General features: G+C 33.8%; 2 protein-coding genes and 1 long non-coding RNA gene across 3 annotated transcripts; 2 read left to right on the top strand and 1 right to left on the bottom strand.

The window, feature by feature from the left end:
- Positions 1-3,658: 3,658 nt before the first annotated feature.
- Positions 3,659-17,612, top strand: LOC135134876 (F-box only protein 25). Its single transcript, XM_064063746.1, has 4 exons — positions 3,659-4,015; positions 16,405-16,495; positions 16,546-17,168; positions 17,223-17,612. The coding sequence occupies exons 1-4, from the start codon at positions 3,912-3,914 to the stop codon at positions 17,425-17,427; spliced, it is 1,023 nt and encodes a 340-aa protein (XP_063919816.1). The 5' UTR covers positions 3,659-3,911; the 3' UTR covers positions 17,428-17,612.
- On the top strand, positions 8,240-12,729 carry LOC135134877 (uncharacterized). Its single transcript, XR_010281402.1, has 3 exons — positions 8,240-9,167; positions 9,220-9,305; positions 9,357-12,729. It is a non-coding gene; the product is annotated as an uncharacterized LOC135134877 (long non-coding RNA).
- Positions 17,613-20,172: 2,560 nt separating the features above from the next.
- On the bottom strand, positions 20,173-20,744 carry LOC135135000 (DNA-directed RNA polymerases I, II, and III subunit RPABC5). Its single transcript, XM_064063931.1, has 2 exons — positions 20,555-20,744; positions 20,173-20,500 (listed from the first exon to the last, which is right to left on the bottom strand). Exon 2 carries the CDS (start codon positions 20,485-20,487, stop codon positions 20,284-20,286), a length of 204 nt encoding a protein of 67 aa, XP_063920001.1. The 5' UTR covers positions 20,488-20,500; positions 20,555-20,744; the 3' UTR covers positions 20,173-20,283.
- Positions 20,745-20,935: the final 191 nt, after the last annotated feature.

Below are 20,935 nucleotides of genomic sequence, written 5' to 3'. Positions count from 1 at the left end.
GCTGATGGCAGGGAATAAACCCGATTTATTGTGTAACAATGTTTCTTTCCATTTTTCGGGGCATTGCCTTTTATATATAAAGATTACATTTATGGTGTGATAACCCAACTTTCCCTTCTTTAACTGACATTGAAAAAGTTTGAAAGGCCCGCGAAAAATTCAAAAATTCAAAATTTGGCCTTGGCTGTAATCGTTTAACAAAATGGAAACCTATGTTGTGTTTTTTTTTAAACATGGCGGAAAGACGTTCTTTCATACAAGTGGGCATACACTGCGTGTGATTCGAGAGCGCAAGAAATAATAGACAAAATTGTTTTGGAGGGGCTAAAGTGGCACCCCTCTCAGGAGGAAAGAAGCTGCGAGTATTCACTCCTCAGCCCCAAAACCCCCTATCGTATATTCACGGACATATTACATTTCAAAGGAAACACCTTAAAAATATGAAAGAAAAGACACTCGCGAATTGACAGACATGCACATACGAAAACCAAACAAGTACAAAAACCATACGTTTTATGTTTTGAATCAATGCAAATATTGAACATCACAAATTTAATAAAAACAAAGCAAAATCTGAATTAAAGTAACTGAATGCAAATACACAAGTTATTACAGGCGTGTGGCGTCAAATTTTAGAGTTACGGCAGTTAAAAGGGGCACAACAAAAATACCCCTGGGGCATTTTAGCACAAGCGGAGTTTGGGGCTACCGGTTGGGGCTGTTCTCCCCCCTCGACGGTGATTCTATCTATCGCAAAGCCTACCCAAACAGCACATTTCACGTCTCTAGGACGAACATGCCGTCCGAAACTAGGCCGTTACGGTCTACACTAGGCTAAGGACAGAAGCCGAGAACATTACAACATCGGCGGCCGCCCCTGAATCTATCCAAATCTGCGGACTTGTGCAGGTGAAGCAATGAATCTCGCCAGCTCGACTAGGAACCGCACTTCGCTTCTGCCACGTTTTCAGTGTTATTAAACCTCAATTCCATTTTAAATGTTCAATCTCTATGACTCTGATATTAACAACAACTGAACAAGTTTTAAAGTTTCAAAAAAATAATAAACAACATTTAAATTCGCCATACAATCTTGTGAGCTTTTAAACAACAAATAATTCTTATGTGAGATTAAAATTGGACATCAAATAATTTATACGATGGAAACATTCATCAACAAAATATTTACAAACAAAACTTAGCAAAGATTTATGAAACAAAAGATCTGGTGTGAAATAAATTTGTGCAAATAAAAATATTATGTGAGGTGAAAACTGCAAAGCATGGCAATTTACGTTCAATTAAAATTATACAACAAAGAAAATTACTGAAGCTAAAATTGTGAGATAAAGAAAAATTGTATAAGTTGAAAATTTGCAAAGTTAACAAAATTTATTTGAGATTAATACTTGCCACACTTTATCAACGATTCAAACAAAGAGTTTATATTATGTCAAATTATATCATGATCTAAGTGATTGGTTAATTGAAAAAAAGCAATTTACTTTGAGAGTTTAGAATACCGCGAACTGGTACACATAATAAACAAACACAAAAATATCCGATCATCGTTGCGAGAAAAAAGCGTCTCGTTGATGTAATTTTATTGTTGCAAGGGAATACATCGATGATGTATACTTTAGCGTTGTTGATGTTATCAATCACTAGCGTTGCTAGGACATGCCTCGATGAAGTAATGAATCTGTAGCGTTGTGAGGACAAGCCGCGATGATGTAGTCAATCTTTAGCATTGCGAGGACAAGCCTCGATGATGTTAGCAAGCTTTAGCGTTGCGAGGACAAGCCTCGAAGATGTAATCAATATAACGATGATAATAACCATGATAACCGCCTAAGGGAAGAAATTATTTTAACCCCCCGCCAGTTCGCAGTATGAATTTTGTTAATTTAACTGCCGTAAATGAACTATTCGCAATCTTGTGTGAGGAATTAAGAAGTGTTATAACGTAACACTTATGTATATGCATCCAGAAACCTATTCCTAATTAAACAACAAAGGTGTTTTCCTGACTAAATGAATTTTATGAAATCTTCTAGCAAGTGGTTTATTTTTAATCCTGATTGTTAAATTGTGTTAGCACTAGCTGACGATTAAGAAAAACTAACTTGATTGGTGAATTTACAAACAATAAAACAAATTTACAGCACGTGTTCCGCATTGAAAGATCGCAAGTTTTTTTATTAAAAGCCGCAAGAATTAGCCGCGTGGGTTGGGGAAAACTGTATCGTCATAGAAGTTACGATAAAAGGCTTCCTCCCTTTTATTAACTACCAAACCAACTAATTTAAACTAGCTCTTACCAAGTAACCCTCTAACTAAAATCCCCAGCGCTACTAATTGTCCAACTATCCAGTAACCGTTACCGTGCACCTGCTTGCCTATGTTTAACGATTTTTTTTGATGAATTTTTTTTCTTTCTCAAATTCAAATTATTCAAATGTGATTTCACGCCGCTGTTAATTAATTTCAGCGCGAAAATTTTGATTTAAATTCGGTCACCACAATGGTAGGGGCATTTTGCTCATTTATATGCCGCAAGAGTGCAATAGAAGTATTTAACTCTGTTTCCAGATATCTTTAAACACTTTAGCTATCTCAAACGTATATGTAAATTGAAGATGTCTTCATCGAGGATTTGTCAAATGGACGAGACAATATTAGAAGACGCCCTAATATGTTTACCTTTTGCGGAATATTAAAGGAATTGCAAGAGGGATTTTTTATTTTGATTTGCGGGACAGGTCAAAGTATTCGAAAAATAAATAAGAACCTTTTGGCAAAGCAACCGGTGATAACAAGCAATATTAAAAAATACAAAGAAGTTCTTATTTATCTTTCCACTTTTGTTAAAAAAGTTTCGACGCAGAATATAAAAATATTTAAACTGTAGGCATCAAATTATATAGGTATACGAAGCCAAGCATGTTTTTTGCAGAAATTTTAAATGTTGTTCTAATAAATGAATCTGTTTTTATATAAAAATTTTGTTTTCTTTAAGGAAGAAAAACACCATGCTTAGAAATTATAAAAAAGCCTGAGTATGCTCCAACAAAATTTTACCTCTCTCATTCACATACAGTAAAAAGTGCGCAACTGGTATAAGTCCTTGTTCACTCGGAGTTTAAATCCTGATTCTTAGTTCCTAATAATAATTAATAGCAGTTTTCTGGTAATTTTGATATTTCAAATGTAGCCAGTATTAAACTATTGAGTATAGGACATAGGACAATATTTTAAAAGTAGGTACATATCTTTTCTTAGTCACCATCATTTTAAATAATCGCCAGTTGTTAATATAATAATTTCAGTATCAAACATGATTATTGAAAGGAGGCACACATCAGTATTAGTTTTAAATCAATTTGAGGTAAAATTTTAAAATATTCGTTGCTTATGACACAAAATAAACATTAAAAACGAATGTGCAACAATAAAATTTTTGTTCCGGTTGTGTCTACACACTGAAATATTTGAACAAGGTGAATGACCGCAACAAGTAAATGTAACTACACGTACACAAAGCAAAATCGCAAAACGGGAACATTATTAACGTACAGTGACTCACTTTATTAAAACAAAAATATAGCAACAGCAAACACCTGTTAAATTAAAAATAAATGGTTCACAATGACATTACAAATGAGTAATCTGCAAAGGAGTGATGGCAGCTGTAATAATAATAATACTCAATTTATTGCAAAAAAAACAACCAAAATTATTGTTTCTTTCTTTCCTCACCTCTTCTGGGTCCCCGCAAGGTTGATGGTTCATGCGCAATCCTGCTAGACAATCAGCTGACTGCGCAGAATAACTCCGCAGTCGGAAAAGTGAGTGGCAAAGTATTTTGTGTATGTTTACATCAGCTGTTTGGCTGAAACAACTGAAAAATAATGCCTTTTATATCAAAAGACTGGCGCTCACCAGGAGAAGCCTGGGTGAAAACAGAAGAAGGCTGGGAAAAGAAAAAAGTTTTAGAAAACCGCAAAACAATCAAGTAAGTTCTCAGTTGGTTAAATTCATTGCACGGATCGATCCATTTCTACAATGTTGTTTCTTTGTTCTCGCTTTCGCCACTTTCTCAACAATAACGTTAACGCGGTAGCAACAAGATGCTCAATCTTGTCTTTGCCTATTTTTGTCGTTGAAAACATAATATGATTTCTTATTTTAGGAGAGATTTTCATGTTTGCCGTCTGACACATTCGAACTGCATTTATTATTATTTAGATTGCAATCTTTTGTTTGTAATTTTCATAATCGTAATAATTTGTAGTACATATTTAGAAATTATAAAAAGGTATTTTTTGAATGAAACATTTTTAAAACCGCATTTATTTTTGTATTATTGATTCCCATTACAGCAATCCATACGTGACTATCGAAATGAATGTAGACATAATCCTGCCATGCGAAGTATTTGCCATAAATTCCTTTATTCCACTAACAAAGAAAAATTTAAATGTACGAAATGACAGTATTTGTAGTGCCATATTTGAACTATAAATAATAGTGATACTTACTGGAAATATCGCAGATGTAGTGCAACAAATTTGTAGTTCTGAGATATGTCCAAACAACCCGTAGAAAATTATTCAAATTTTTGTAAACATTTCAGTTAACAATGACAATAACAAAATATTAAAACCGAAGTGATATTCATCATAAAAGTAAAAATTCAAAAATTAAAAGGCTCTAAAATTCGTTGCTTACAGCTTGGAATTTCCAAAATGGCAGGATGAACATGTGCGTAAATGTGAAATATACTGCAATTGGCGAAACTATTTTTTTTTTGTTCTATGTGCGACTGTTGGACATAAATCCTCGTAATTTGGGAACATATAAAAAGAATAACAAATTTTTAAACGTCTTTGAGATTTTTAGTCGATTTCCGAAATCATAACACCAAAGGTATATTTATTTTTGGACAATAACTAATGTTGTAAGTTATAACTACTTATTAGCTAGTTGGATCATCGTAATCTAAACATGTTTTCACCCTTCTACAATAACGTTCAAATAAATTATTGTCTCTGATAGATTTTGAGTATGTACTGTAAACTGATCGCCTTGCAAAATTCTACGGTAAACCATATAATTAAATTATCGGAGCGATAATTGATTTGTAAAGACAAAGTGACATTATGGATGATTGATATCGTATTATATACCAAAGGACTGAAGTGCATCATTTAATTCCGAAGGCGAAAGATTACAGTAAACTCATTTGAGTTGTACCCTAATAAAATTTTATGGCGGATAATGACGTGGACGAATATCGGTACGTTAACAATTGAAGAAAGATTTACAGCGGAAAAAGACTCATGTCTGCTGTATGCAGGACTGCCGTATTATCTCTGCACCAAATGGGCATTGACACAATCCGATTGCGGTTCGGTAGTCGAAATTTTTTGATGGATTAGTGCAATAAAATTTTACTAGGGTACAACTCAAACGAGTTTGCTTTTTGCCCGAGCCGAGGGCGAAGCAAATAATCTCCCGATGGATTAAATAATACTCTAGTTCTGTGGTATATATACGAGTTTTCGCCTTCCCGGTTAAATTAAATCCAAAATTGTAAAAATAAATTCGAATGTCACTTTCACAGCAGAAATTAACTAAAATGTTTTATTTTTACTTCAGTTCCTTGAGATTAAATGAACCACTTCAGTCCTCCGAATGAGGGAATGAAACAGCAACTTCACTCCCGGGAGTACGAAATAGTTGTATATCAAGGCTATAAAGAATACATTTTTTGGCCGATCTAAAATTTGATGCCTCGGCCTACAAATCAGATAAGGCCGAAAAAATTCTCTGTGGCCGAGATACACACAACGTTTTTTAGGCGACCATATAGAAAAATAACTGGTAATGTAAGTGATTTTGGGGTTAGAAAATCTGTTTTCCGTTGTTGGGCGAAAGGTCGTGGAGATTTGGTTTGATTTCATAGCGACATTCGGTAAATGTGGGGTTGAAACAACGGCGCTTTTGGCTTTCTTATTTGAAAAAATGTTGGACAAAAACACAAAGCCAAGGATGCAAAAGTAAGGTGTCGATATCTGAGTACCAAAAAATGACAAACCATTCCAAAAAAGTGACATTTCATGGACGTGTGAGGGAACGTAAAACGACTAAATTTGTAATGGTTGCCTAAAATGGTTATTAATGAACCCTTAAAAAGTGTGAAATTGGTTAAAATTCGTTGCAACGGTCGATACGCTATCCACTTCGTGTGAACCGAGCGGATTCCTGCACCAACTGTATTATCATCTTTAATCATCTTGAAATGGATGGAGTGATTTTCGTCAAACATAGCAAAGAACCATACCGAAAGCGATTCATCCATTTAGGAGCTGCGTTGCCACAGACAGAATATGCCTTCAAAGTTGTAACACTTTCTACGTCGTTTTACTTAAGACATTAAAACAGTTAAATATGTATATAAAACGCATTTTTATAAAAATGCAGCATACGTTATAAAGCTACAAATAAATAGGTAATATTTGAAAAAAATTGTTCGGATCACATAAGCGAAATACGGCATCGAAACGCATGGCGGCACAATTTGATCCTTGCTTCCGGTAAAAGGCGCAATTGTGATGTAACGAAGTTTGAAATTTTACTGTGCATAAAAATAAATCAATATTCAAGGCATGCGAATTAGACTCAATTATATGTAATATAAAATTAAAATAGAAATGCCGCTTGACTTTATTACTAAAAAATATCAAAAAATTCCAAACTAACCACTTTCATTCTACAAATCTTGCAAGGAAATTACTGAAACAGGGTCCATCCGAGGAATGAGTACTTTGTTTTCTCGACGTTCTATGACCCCTAGTGTAGGAAAAATAGGTATCCTGTTATAGACGACAGACAGATTGTACACAACTTACCAAAATTTGGCGTCTAATCAGCCCCACCAACGTGATGACGTCACCTCAAAATTTTGCAGAGTAAGGGCCGGTTGCATAAACGCAAATCAAATTTAATCTCTGATTAACTCCATAGTAACGATTGTTATTATCATAGTTACAATTGTTCTTAATCAGAGATTAAATTTGATTTGCGTTTATGCAACCGGCCCTAAATGTTTTTTATGGTAATCATAGTAAATCGTTAATGTAAAAAATTGATTACGTCATCTCAAAATTTTGCGGCATAAATCCTATCTAAAATACGGAAAAGACCATGAGTCTCTTGAGTTGTTTATCAAATGTATTCATATGTGCTTTAGAATTGCTTATACAGGGTGACTAAAAAAAAAATGGATCAGTTACTTTATTTTATTGATCAAATCAACAAGGCCTCTCCCCATTTCCTCGATTTAACTTAGACGTTTTCGTAAGAATTGAATTCCCTATTGTACTCCCTAAGGGGCAGAATTTCCAAAAATTCTTTCTATAACAAAAGGAACCAACTCTCCAAATTTCAGTAGTTTAGGCGTTGCATTGATGAATTAGTCAGTTTGTCAGTCAGGATAAACATTTTTAGAAGTACCATCGCTGGACAAAAAAAACTGGGACACAATAGGTAACTAGATAATTTTGAAAATTCGAAATTTAAAACGTGTAAGTTGGGCTTTTCCTGCCAAAAATATTATTTATTAGGTTTGTGAAACATTTTCGCATATTTTCTTTATTGTTTTCAAGAAATTAGTCGAAAAGATAAAGGCGTAAACGAGAGCGTAAAATTAGGAACGTAACTTTATTCAAGAGAAAATAAAAAACTGGAATTATAACTAGAAACATTATACTGAAGATGCCAATTCAACTGATCAGTATTTTGTCATTGCATTTGCATCGATCACATTCTGTAGTCGACGAGGCATGGAAGCAACTAACTGCCTCATATATCCAGGTGTTACAGTTTCCCATGCCTCGACAATTTTTTCTTGTAATTCTAGTGGATTTCTAGGTCGAAAATCATTTTGATAAATATATTTTTGCATTTCTCCCCGAACATTTTCAATTACGTTTAAATCTGGGCTCCTAGAGGGCCAAGGCAAAACATTCACTCCCTGGGCTTCCAAATACCGACTTACCAGTCGGGCATTATGAACTGGACAGTTATCCTGCAATGGGTTTTATAATTATTAAAAAAAAAAATGAAAAGAAGAGTAGCACAAACTTGTTGAAATATAAAGTTTCGTTCTCCAAAAACTGGTATTACTGAGGGGAGCATAAGTTCCTCTAGAAGCCTTCTGTATACATTAGCGTTTAATCTTTCTTCTACTATTGCGCAAATTCCACGTCCTCTGCTGCTAACCCACCCCCAAACATTAACGAAAAAGCGACCGGATTGTTTATATTTATTGCAATAGCGTTCATCATATCTCGTTCCTGGGGGTCTATAGACACGACGACGCCCATTACTATATGATTTGAAAGTTTTTTCGTCGGAAAATATCACATTATTCCACATATCTGCAGGTTCATTGACAAATTCCTGAGCAAATAATACCCTATTTGCCTTGTTTTGCTCAGTTAAAAATATTTTATTGGCAGCAGCCCGATTTCTTAATTCAGTTTCGTGGACTCTCTTCCGGGCTGTTTTCAATGATGCAGAGAAATTCGTTTGCTGCCTTGCGTTAACCACTGTTTCGAAAGGATATTCTCCAATGAAATTTGCCAATTGAATGTTTTCGTCTGCAGTCGTTTTTTTTGGACGACCCGACCCCGCTCGTCTGATAATTCTACCATATTCATTAATTTTTTTTTCGCCAGTAGGACAGTATTCTTGCTAATATGCAGCTCAGTTGCTATTGTTCTAATTGAGACCCCATCCCTTAAACGTTGCGCAATAGTTTGCTTTTGAACTTCATTCAAACTTGGCATTTTTGAATTGGCACTTGACATTAATCAAGGTGACATTTTTTAAATTTCATTTTGAATTACATTTTAAAGAGCTGTTTACAATGTAAAAATTTTCAGTGTCCCAGTTTTTTATTTCCACCGATGGTACATATATTAAAATTATATATGTTACAGAGTATGCTGGAAATGCAGTGAATGCTAAAAATTACTAAATCAATCAGTGGATGTCGATGCTCCGATAATATGAATAGCTTTGACTTTGAAGAAAATGTAACATTTACTCAATCTCTCTAGGGAAAGTTGACTGGTATCTAGAGATTGTGGTTTCACGAGGTAAAAATTAAATAACATAAAAATATGACAAAAAATACAACTTTAATTACAGTACATTACCAAAAAGGTAAAAAACAAACATAAACATTTTATTTGTGATAAATATATGACAAAAAACATACATAAGTTCCTATAAAGGTAAAGATGTCGATCAAGTTATCCACAACTTCTGCTTTTTTTTATTTTAAGACTTTGTTAAATGGTCTTAATAAACCACAATGAATTGGTTGCATGGGATGGATAATCTATGAAATCAACTTGAGCTCAACAATTCAAGTAGGTATTTAAACAATAATGGTATTACTTCCATGCCTTTCCTTTATCTCTTATATTTTTGCAAATATGGTTCACATACTAATAAATACATGTTCACATCTTTGTATGCAACTTTTTTTTTCATGTGAAAAAAACCAATTTATTAAAGGACGCGTACGTAACAGTTTTGTAAAAAATTTAATGTAATTGGAAATTTCAAATTAAGCTCGTAAAGCATATGAATAAGACTCGTTACAATACAAAAGGCACTAAAGGTATATATTTACCAAATCTAATGTTAATATGTAGGTATATTTTCGGAGGCTTCCACGGTCGGAATCAATACATCAGTGGCGGCTCGTGAAGTTTTCTTCAGAGGAGGCTCAAATTTGAAAAGCACTACTTTTTATATCTTTCATTATCTGAATATTTTTTTTGTCATGCCCACGAAAAGAACACTCGTGCGTTGATAGATAAATAAACTTTTGCATCGATTAGTCTTTTCAAAATTGCCCAATTTTCACCAACTTTCTCGTAATAGTTCTCCCTTTTATGAGCCGAATCTAAATGATTGGCATTGTTTTGTTTACAAGCATTTCTAATTTAATCGAAGAAAATATGTGGTCCTATGATTTTTCATGCCTTTCTATAGCTCGTGACAAATTTTGTAAATTATTTTAGCCTGTTTTACCCCAAACGGAAGATTTATCACTTATAAATAATACACAATTCCAACAGTATAATTTGTTTCTTAAAACCGAAGCCGTAAACTATTTAGTTTTATTATAATTATTTTCATGAAATGCTCTGTTTTATTTCTAATTGTAACTGTCAATACAATTAATGGGAGTGATGGTGTTGGTCTCCCCTTTTGTACCCTTACCTACGTAAAGCCTAAACATCACCATCACTGAACAGGGAGCTCGCGAAACCACCTCAAAGTTTTTCCTACTTACACCCGATTGCGCCAACTAATAAGAAAGAGATAAAGTTATCTGTACGACTTGATCTGAAAAGAGATGAACTGGCCGGAGGCTAGCGGCTTGGAGCGGCAGTCCCATGAACGTTTTAGCCAATGCAATACAGACTGACGATGCGTCAAGGTCTACGGTCTCAATAGCAAGATGCATTCTCGGCGGAGGCTAGCGGCTAACAAGCCTCTGCCGCTGAAACCAAACGCGGAGTGGTGTGAATGTGAATTATGATTGTGAGGGCCTAAATATAAATTTTTGCGACATTTTAACCTGATATATGATGAAAGTAAATGAAATCCAGCAAAATATTCTGAAAAATAACAAATGTCTACAAAAATATAAATTCTTTCATCGAAAAAAATTAGAGGAAGCTCAGCTCAAAAAAACAGAGGAGGCTCAGCCTCCCCTGCCTCCTCTGAGGAGCCGCCACTGCAATACATGATCGTTTTCCGGGTTGGAACCGTGTTAATTGAATTTTTGGGCTCAACGTTTCGCACACTTTCGTAAGTGGCATCTTCAGGAGCAGGGTTAAGAATAAAGCAAAAGAGCACCGTATTATACGACGAAAGATATTTGCAAATGACTCCAATTATGGGAATTGCAGCTGTAGAATTTCCGACCACTGTCAATCAAGATTACTCGCCACCCTTACCTTTCCAGGACCGTATTTGTTTCAATACGTGAACAGTTAGATTGTTAAACGGACCGCTTTCAAGGAATTTAATCTTAAAATTTAAGGACACATGAAAGTGTGGTCCTTAAAACTTTTTAAATCTTTGCAAATACACATTTCCTAGAAAAATCCCAATAAAAATTAACTCTACCATGACTCATATATGAACGCTCTAAAATTTAAAGTCCGGCTCTGGCTGAAGTCGTACCTCCGTTGCGAAGCGTTCGTAATGGTTTTATTGCAGGTTGCGGTCCAAAGTGCCAAAGAACCCTCATAAAGTAATTGACGGCGTTTGCAATCATCTTTCGTGGTACTTTAACTCAGTATGTCAACCATACCAGAGGCGAAACTCTCAAAAGAGTTGGAAAGTATACTTCCAGGAAGGTTAGGTATAGTGCTGCAAATTCTGGTTCGTTTTTATGACTGCATCCTATTGTGAAGGAGTAAAGTGTTCCACGATAGGTCTCTGCCGCAAGTAATCCAGCGGTCATAAACCATCAAGTGACCAACTGTCTGCACTACACAGGGTCGTATGCGCCCGTAAACCTTTAAGATGATTTATGGCACCTCTATTTACATTTTCAATAGAGTTCATAATACTTACTTACGGTAATTGAGATTGCAGTGCTATAAAAACGTCAGAGTTGGACCACTATAGCCGCCTAGAAAGTGTACAATAGTTGCAGGTGCGCTACCTTTCTAACAAAAATGTACAGTTCAATCCATTGTAAGAGCAGGTAGCTCGGCTCCCTTTTTGGTTATAAAAGGTCCGTATTTTGTACAAACTTCATCTGCCAAAGTAAGTTCGGTCGATGTAAATAAATCAACCGAAATCAAGTGTTGTTTTTTATTCTCGCCACCCAACTTAGCGGAATCTCGGCGAATGAAAAGCACAAACAAGAGTTAACCCTGCTCCTGAAGATGCCACTTACAAAAGTGTGCGAAACGTTGAGCCCAAAAACTCAATTAACACGGTTCCAACCCGGAAAACGATCATGTGTAGGTATATTGCAAAAAATACAGAATTTGCAGATATGTAGCAACTGCAATAAGGAAAATTACTGCAAATATACATTTATTTATACAGTTTATTTACATATATTTAAAACTCTCGGATACAAGATCTAAAAAAACTTGTCATAAGTTTGCGAATGAGGTTAAATTACCACTACAGCCAAAAAATTTTAATCCACAGAAATCAAGAGCTTTTTCTTTCAACGTACGTCCTAAGTTTCCAAAAAAAATATCTTTTCGAAAATCCCTTCTCATGCTTTCAGTCATAGTATATAAAAACCGTTCATTCTGCTGTAAAATTAAATTGGTATTTGAGCACGTTCTTAGTTTTTAATTTTATCATCTCGATGACGGTGAAAAGCCTGCATACTATAAGGTCAGAACATAATTTTCGCAATATCTGCTTTGACTTTATATTGTCAGATGTTTTACGCTCCCAAGGTCTCTGCTTTTGAATATATCGGGTGTTGTGCATCTTCAAGATTTACTTAAAATTCGTGTGCAAAAATTTGCAAATTGCTATTTCGATGAAGAACACAATAAACGCAGTCAACATTCCCAAAAGAAAAATAATAAAAACTGATTGGATGTCGTGTAATGAAAAAGGTTTCTCACTTGCGCCATTTCTCAGCTTTTTAAACATTATATTTATAGTAATGCTATTAGCGATGTCATTATACCATTTATCCACTATTCCGCTTTCAAAAATATGCATTATTATTGAATTGAATTTCAGTACGTAGGGGGACCCACGTGGCACTATAAAAGACATGTAATAAGAAATAATAGAATGTTTTGAGATATGTAATCGGGGATCTCCTTGTTCGGTCATATAAACAAGAATAAACAGTTTGGCGTCCTTTCTTCGATCTAAAGCTACCACATTCCTTTCCAGCGCTGCTTGCCTCATAGAAATGCGATATTTGTGCACAATTTTATCGTATAAACTTTTTATTAGTCGTGAATTGTTATAATTATTAAAAACGTTTAACGATGTCGAAATGTACAAATTAGAGTTGTCCAGTTCTTCTAACGTATTAATATCAGCATAATAAGAAGTACTACTAAATGATTTAACTAAATTTCCTTGAAATATCCAAATTATAATTGCATTGAAGATCATACAGGATGCTAAGAAAGTATTTTTTCCTTTAAGATGATGCATTTTAATTGGTGCTGACACGAGAATTAAAAATACATCTATAAAGTCATATTTGTATTGAGTTCGTTTTTTACGAGTTTTGCAGTGATGAATCAAAAACCAAAATATTACGGAAAGTCCACACGTACACATTAAAAGTATCCATGTTGTCCAGTGAAAGCATTTAAATATTGCGAAACCATGTGGTATTTTCTCCGCTTTCGGGGCAACTACACATATTTCGTCATAAAAATAAACGTGTGTATATTCATAGCTATAAGTTTGTTGATCAGTGAGAAACATACCATTTGCAACTAAATCAATGAGATCATACACGATATACCCCAGTGAACCTGTTATCCAACCTTGTTCCAGAATTTTTCCAAAATTCCGTTGTTGTTTGTAGACTGTGAAAATGCTGAAATTCATCTGTTTTGCAAGTTCACCTAAGACATTGCCATCTACTCCTGTGAAACCGCTGTATCTGTACAGATTGTTGTAAATCGAGTTGTCTTCCATATTTTTAGGCACTTCTTCTAATGCCGTCGGTAATCTAGCGAATATTTTTACTCGCAAGGGATATTCTTCTAAATTTTCCAAAAAATTTAAAATATTGCTTCCATTTGTGATATTAAATTGGTATGCATTGATTATTCCCCAAGCTGTTGCAGTTCTCTTAAATGGTCGATAAATATACACATCGTTCGATGTTGGTATGTATAGAAGTATATTTAAAATGTGAAATTTTCGCCATATTTTTACTAAAACTTCACTAATATCCGAATCAAAAATGCGTCGCTTAGTATTTACAACAAATATCGCGTGCAATGCACGACGATTTTTTTCAGACACGTTAAAGGACCCATTTAAATATGACACCAGATCATCAAAGCACCATGATATGATCACTTGACCATTTTCCACATCAGAAGAATATCTTCGGTTCAATGATAATTTTTGATCGTCGCTTTCATGGGATTTATTTTCAAATATTCTAATGATTGGTGGTCGTTCATTTTGGAACGTGAAATTGTAGTCTAAAACAAAAGTTTCATTCAAGAATTTCGTGAAATATGGATCCACTATTATATCCAAACTACTTAATTGCTTCAGTTCAGTTCTGATAAGAACATCATTTTCAAGTACGCCATGAATAAATCTGTTTGAAAATTCTACGACGAGTGCATTTGGATTAGTATTACTTAAAATTTGTACGTTTATTATCTTTGTTGACTTAAAGTAATCTCTATAAAAGTGGATAAAATCTGTAGTGAACCATGTAAATTCATTGTTTTGGTGCTTAGATAAGAAGCAACTTGAAGCATTTTGCAAACATACCAATAAAAATGGTAAAAATATACGCATCTCTTGAATCTAGGAATTATAACCAAGAATATAAAAATTATCTGTCCAGAAAAATGCTTTCGTTGTGTATTTAAAAAATGACGACATCTTGTAGGAGACAACATAAGTGGAACGTACATATAATTTAATATTTCCAGTACAAGTAAATTACAACCTCACCAACAGAAAACGTCAAACCTAATAGCAATGTTATAAGTGCAAACTGCATGTCGTATAGGGAAAAAGATTTCAATGTCATTGTATTTGCGTCCCGAAGAAATCATATCTTGAATAATATTTTATAAACAACTTCATATTGTTACCCATTTTCAATCATCCTCCTTATTACCTGATTAATCTAAATAAATAAGGTAACCTGTGTATACAATAAACCCTAAATGATATGTTATAGGACAATTCCGTAACAATGTGTAATACATACATAATTTCTTCATTCTTTCTCTCTAATGCTGTAGCATCTCTGTTCAGAGCTGTTCTTTCAATAGCAGAATCATTTTTACCGAATACTTACTTTGTGTTGAAGTCGCTGAAGTAGTAATGATTCTTCAGTGATAAAAATTAGTAGTGATGTCAGAATTTTGAAATTTTGATTCTGACAATTCCTTTAAAGTATTGAGATCAACATGGAACGATACACCCCTAAGATGGTACCAATGTTGCTAGGAAAATAAGGCCGAAGAAGTACCAAATTACCATTGACTAGCATTCACACGTTCCATTCAAAATTTTGAAACGTTTCCAACCAGTGGGGGATTTTTTCTGATTTTGGAGCGACCACACAAATTTAATCAATCCAGTAAGGTATTGGAAAGTCCACACGGTTAAATTCTTGCTCGGTGATAAATCTACCGTTTGATGCCAAATGCACAATACCTTTGGCAACGACTTCCAAGCTTCCCGTGATTGTGTCGTTAAAAATTTTGCCGTAGAATAAATAAATAATTCGGTAGATCATGCATTACTACCGTAAAATTAATAGTAAAATATTTCCATCTAAACCATTAACAGTTCCTACATTATTACTGGTGTTAAATGTACTATTTATCACCACTTACAATAGTCGGCTTTCTGCCAAACATGATTATATTCAAGTTTTGTCCGTTCATTTATAGACGGATATTTTTAATGTCAATTTTGATAGATAATTTTATCTGCAGAAAATGTATGAAGTATTATATTCCTGCATATCCATACATATTTTCTTTATGGGGTTGGTAAATATGGAAGTGGGGATTTTCATTGTTGCACATGATGATAATAACCACGTTTAAAATTTTATATTTTTCCCACATTTTTGCTAAAAATGTAACTTCTTTTACTAGGTATTTTAGTATTACCCGTTAATAAACATATCCCCTACTTCGCACTTTCGCTGAGAAAAATTTTGTGGTGGACATTATCAAAAAGAAATTGAACATATCGATTGAACGAATAATTATGTGATTTATCAATAGTAATATCTCAAGTGTATGTCAAACTGTCGCGCCCTCGAGAAAATTAGGAAAGAATTTGATTTGCATGAGCGGATATTTTGCAGACTATTTTCTCAAAATAAATAAATAGTAAAATATTTTACGCAAAAATTATGTTTTTTTATTAGTTACTCGATACGAAATATTTTGCACAGTGCGTAGATCCTTGAATGAACTCGTAGTTTAAAAATCATGTTTTTTATACCCGCACAGTGTGAGCGTGCAGCGAATTTTTATGGGCATATATTTAGGGGCTCATATTTATTTACTCTTGTAGAAAAATTAGTAAGTAAGCGGAAAAAACAATTTTAATTGGTATTTATATTGTACATTTAATTTCTAGACAAAATACTGCGGAAGAACCTTCGACGTATGCTAACAGCGAGACTGCTATACAACCCCATTGCCACATCACAATTAAATCCACTAAAGAAGTAAGATCTGAACTACATCTATCACTTTATGTATTGTAATTTCTTTGTAGATAGCGGGATTTAATGAACTAAACGAAGCAGTCAAAAAATTAGACTTTATGAGTGCTGTGAGAGACGTAAGGCGTTTTAATTACATTTGTGCTTTACTTGGACTACTCATTGGTCAACAAATGACAGCTTTATCGGGCTGTGCACAGAAAGTACTTTTAGCAATGCTGGAAGAAGTTGCCACTCAGGCTATCGCAAGTCAACATAATCCTAGAAACTTTCGTCAGTTGCTGAATAATCTGCGAGCTTTGAGTGCCGCAGAACGGTCGGCTTGCTGGGGTGGACTCTTGGGTTCACAGATGCTATGGAGTGAACACACTGCAAAAATAGAACGTATACTCAAAATGGCTGCTAACATGCAGATTTGCGAACTTCATCCAGATTCTAGACCTCAACTGTTGCAGTTACCTGAGGAATGCCTTCGTGAGATTATTTTGAGATTATCAGACCATAGAGATTTGACTGCTAGTGCCCAAGCCTGCGAACAAATGGCTTCTATAGTTGGGGAACAACGTGTTTGGAGAGAACTGACGAAATTCCATTTTTCACCTCAGCAAATAGATTTAGTTTTACCCAAGAACTGTGGAAAAGTCGACTGGAAAGAAATTTATCACTCGCTAAAAAAGTAATATATATGTATATTCTTAATTAAGCACTCATGTTTTGACTAATGTTTCAGATCTTTTGGAATAAGTGAAGATCGACAATATGCAGAAATGTTATCATTATGTCGATATTGTAGATGCCTCTTTTGGAGATCTCTAGGACATCCGTGTATAGCAGACCAGTGTCCAGAATTTCGTGCTAGACTTCAAGAAGCTGGTGGAATTACTCCACCTAGTCCTGTTCCACCCTCTGCTTTTCTGAAATTCTTTTCATTGTAGTAGCCTTCGTCCATATTTAATTTATTATGCTTCTGTTGCAATGTGATACATATTTTTGTGTAATTAGGGGCCGCTATCTGATGTAGATATACCGAATTTAAAGTATAACAAATTAATATTTTTACGTACTCATTTAAGAAGTGTGTAATTTTTCATGAAAAATATATGAAGTCGTATTTTGTTGATGCACATTGTTGATAAAGCTAACATACGTGGATGCTGCGATTATAATTTGGGGCTGTCATTATTATAGTCACTTTTTTTATTAATCCATAAATGAATGCGGAAGCACCGTGTGATATGATCGTTTTGATTTTGGTGTAAATGTGTAAATATTTTTTGTTAAAACAGCCTTAAATTAAAAGAAAAAGTACGTCTCAAGAAGAGCTTTCATGAAGTATACTTCAAGAAATATTTCCGTTGGTATTTCGTCCAAAACTGCTATTTTCTCTGGACTGAAAAAAATCTTAATATTAAGACTGTGAATAGAAATAAAAAGTGTGTCTGAATAAGGTGTTATAGGTCTAACTCTATGCTCTGATGTCTTAAGAACACTTAAATTATTATTAAACTTTTTATTAAATTGTTTCTGTCGTTTCCTGTTTTCAATCATGATTGTTCCAAATGTATATTTTACAACTCTGGTGTCATCCCAATGTGGTAAAAATTTGACTGCTGGACAAAAAAAAATGTGTTATTTATGATGGTTAGGTACCACCCTACCACCTGCTACTGGTTCCCAACTTTATGTTTAAAGTAACAGAATGTGAATGATATTTTAAATCACGTTACTAAAAAACATTGAATTTTTATTCATTGTATCAACACATTCAATGAGCATCACGGAATAAAACTTTTTAGTCTAAAACACATCGCTCCCTTACAGCTACTTTTAATCACCAAAATAATAACCTTTTAATTGAACTCAGGCCGTGTTGCATTTAATGTGGTTATCTATTCAAGCCGTTATCAGAAACTGCATTATTTTTGTCTATATGTATTATAAGAATTTTTTTTATAAGTCATTGGAAAGCACTTCAAATCGGAAAATAATTGTAAAAGAATTTGTCAAAACATTACAATAGCGGTAAAAAAGTAACATTGATTGTTACCCATAAAACCAAGAAATCTACGAACAACTTACGAGAACTTCAAAAAGAAGCATCCTACTTGTCCCAAACTAATTAAAATATACAAGTAGTAGATACATCGAAGGATTACATGAAGGTTAACTGTAACGGTAAATTGATAACGTCGTTGGAATAATTATAATGAGTTAATTAATTACAAATGCTTCGAATCTTCTATATAGAAATGAATTTATGTATCGAATTTAACCAACATTTAAAATTTCATGTCATCTGGACCTATAATAGAACTACTTTTTTTTACAAAATAAGTAACTTTTCAGTGAGAAGACCATAACATACTACAGTATTTATAAAAGACACCCGTTATAAATTGTTTTTACAAGTTCTACTAATATATTTTTCCGATACCTACTCGCGGTTTGTGTTTGTAACACTTATTAGTTTTTAAAGGTAGTAAGTTTAACATTGATGGCTGAAGACTTCCATTAATCACGCTACCAGTGGAAAACCTAATTAGCATAAGGCAGCTGATTTAACTTTTTGTACAATAATTAGCCTAACCTGCAGCATCTTGCACTTTCACAAATACAAATTAGTTTATCAATAATGTAAAGCAACCATCGTCTCAACCACCATGTTTATCCAAGGACATTACAATAACTTTTGACAAATATACACTTAAATCATTCTGATTTTAAAGGGCTCTTAGCAATTATGTTACAACAAACACGACTTATTCATATGTGTGGAATGCCGAAATGTAGTGCCGTTATACCCCTCCCTTCTTCAGTTAAATAAATTCTTGCTGAAATCACATATGTACTTACATATAGACTTCTCATAATTCATAAAAGCAACAAACAAATCTCGCACTTATTTAATACAAAATTATAACTGCTGTTATTAACTAAAGAAAGTAATTACACTAGAATATTTAGGGGATTAAAGTACAATCTCTACCTTTGGTGCATGCGATTTTCGATACATTTTCAAAATGCATCGAGTCCTTTAACAGACTTACTGTTATGCAATTTTAAATATAACCCGTCCACAACGTCCTCTATATACCTTAACATCAGTTTTTTTGAAAATTAGTGAATTTATTATCATCTTCTTTCTAGCATTTGGATGAAGTTTTCAATCACGTATCTTCCAAATTAATATCTCAATTATTTATGGAAATTTCGAAAAGCGGTTTCCACCACTGATTTCAACTTAAAAAACTCATAAGTAACCCAGGGCAGGATTACCGACTTTTTTGTCAGAAATGAAATACAGTAACAGGACGTTGAGTCGACGAAACCAGTTTGCTGCTTCTAATTAATTTATTGCAAGAAAATCGACAATCTTTCCAGGGTAACATATAAAGTTTTGTAAGCTGAAAATAGTGGCGAAAAACGCGTTCTAAAATTTCCATAAATAATTGAGGTATTGATTTTTAAAGATGCATGAAGAAAAACTTCACTGAAAAACCAAAAAGACGATAAGCTAATTAAACTAGAACAATAAACTGATCTGTTAGAAAGAGAAGTTGTGGACTGGTTGTTTAAAATTTCATAACAATAAGTATGTTAAGAGTTGTTACATTTTGAAGATGTATTGAAAATCCCATGTGCCAAATGCAATTTTGAGAATTTTCTAAAATAAAACACCATTTAAAATAAATCAACAAAATTTATAACATAGTAAATGTGTGCATATTAAATACCTTCACAATACTATATCACGTAATTAATAGATAAGGTTAATGTTCTATTTAACACAATTACTTCTCTAAAGGGGCATAATTCAACAACTTTTCAATAAGATCCACATGACCAAGAAGCATTCGTCTGCAGCAGTAGCGTTTTAATCCCAGGGCATCTAATGCGTCACCTTCTGTATATTCAGCTTGCAGGAGACCCAAGTAAGCTTCCCATTTATTTCCTATGACTTTTCCACACGTAAAACAACGAACGGGAATAATCATCTTCAACAAAATTCTACAAAAACAACATTAATATCTCCATAATTCAACATTAATCAACTCGACTTACCGTATACTATAGATATTTTACACCTTTATAGCAATAAGAACAGTGTTTATCTTTCGTTTAAACTTAAATTCCAATCACTACAACACCTCTCCATGTGCGTTTTTGCCGGCGACTGCCTCTTCTCAGTCTTCTCTTCGTACTTCGTTGGAAAATCAGAAGTTAGGTTGTGTCAAAATGTCAGTTATAAATTAAACCATAGTTGGCGAACCTGCGCATGAGTGGTGCCCTCTATACGTTTTCAAAAAAAAAACATTTACTGATATTATTAATTCACGTTTAAATATTTATAAAAACGAATTATTTTTGATAAAAAATTGTCCTCATATTTTTATTTAATAATATTTCAGTGCAAACATATAGAAATTCGAACCTCAAAAGAAT

This window comes from Zophobas morio, unplaced genomic scaffold, assembly GCF_036711695.1.
Source record: "Zophobas morio isolate AGI-343-1 ecotype UQ-CSIRO unplaced genomic scaffold, CSIRO_AGI_Zmor_V1 ptg000024l, whole genome shotgun sequence".
Classification (NCBI taxonomy): domain Eukaryota; kingdom Metazoa; phylum Arthropoda; class Insecta; order Coleoptera; family Tenebrionidae; genus Zophobas; species Zophobas morio.
Note: the sequence above shows the minus strand (reverse complement) of the source record. Positions and strands in the feature narration are given on the sequence as shown.

Excerpts from the sequence above, each read along its gene's own strand:
- LOC135134876 (XM_064063746.1), top strand. The coding sequence starts at position 3,912 with ATGCCTTTTATATCAAAAGACTGGCGCTCACCAGGAGAAGCCTGGGTG. Across the intron at positions 4,016-16,404 it reads GAAAACCGCAAAACAATCAA|ACAAAATACTGCGGAAGAAC; the intron begins GTAAGTTCTCAG and ends TTTAATTTCTAG. Across the intron at positions 17,169-17,222 it reads ATTTATCACTCGCTAAAAAA|ATCTTTTGGAATAAGTGAAG; the intron begins GTAATATATATG and ends CTAATGTTTCAG.
- LOC135135000 (XM_064063931.1), bottom strand. The coding sequence starts at position 20,487 with ATGATTATTCCCGTTCGTTGTTTTACGTGTGGAAAAGTCATAGGAAAT.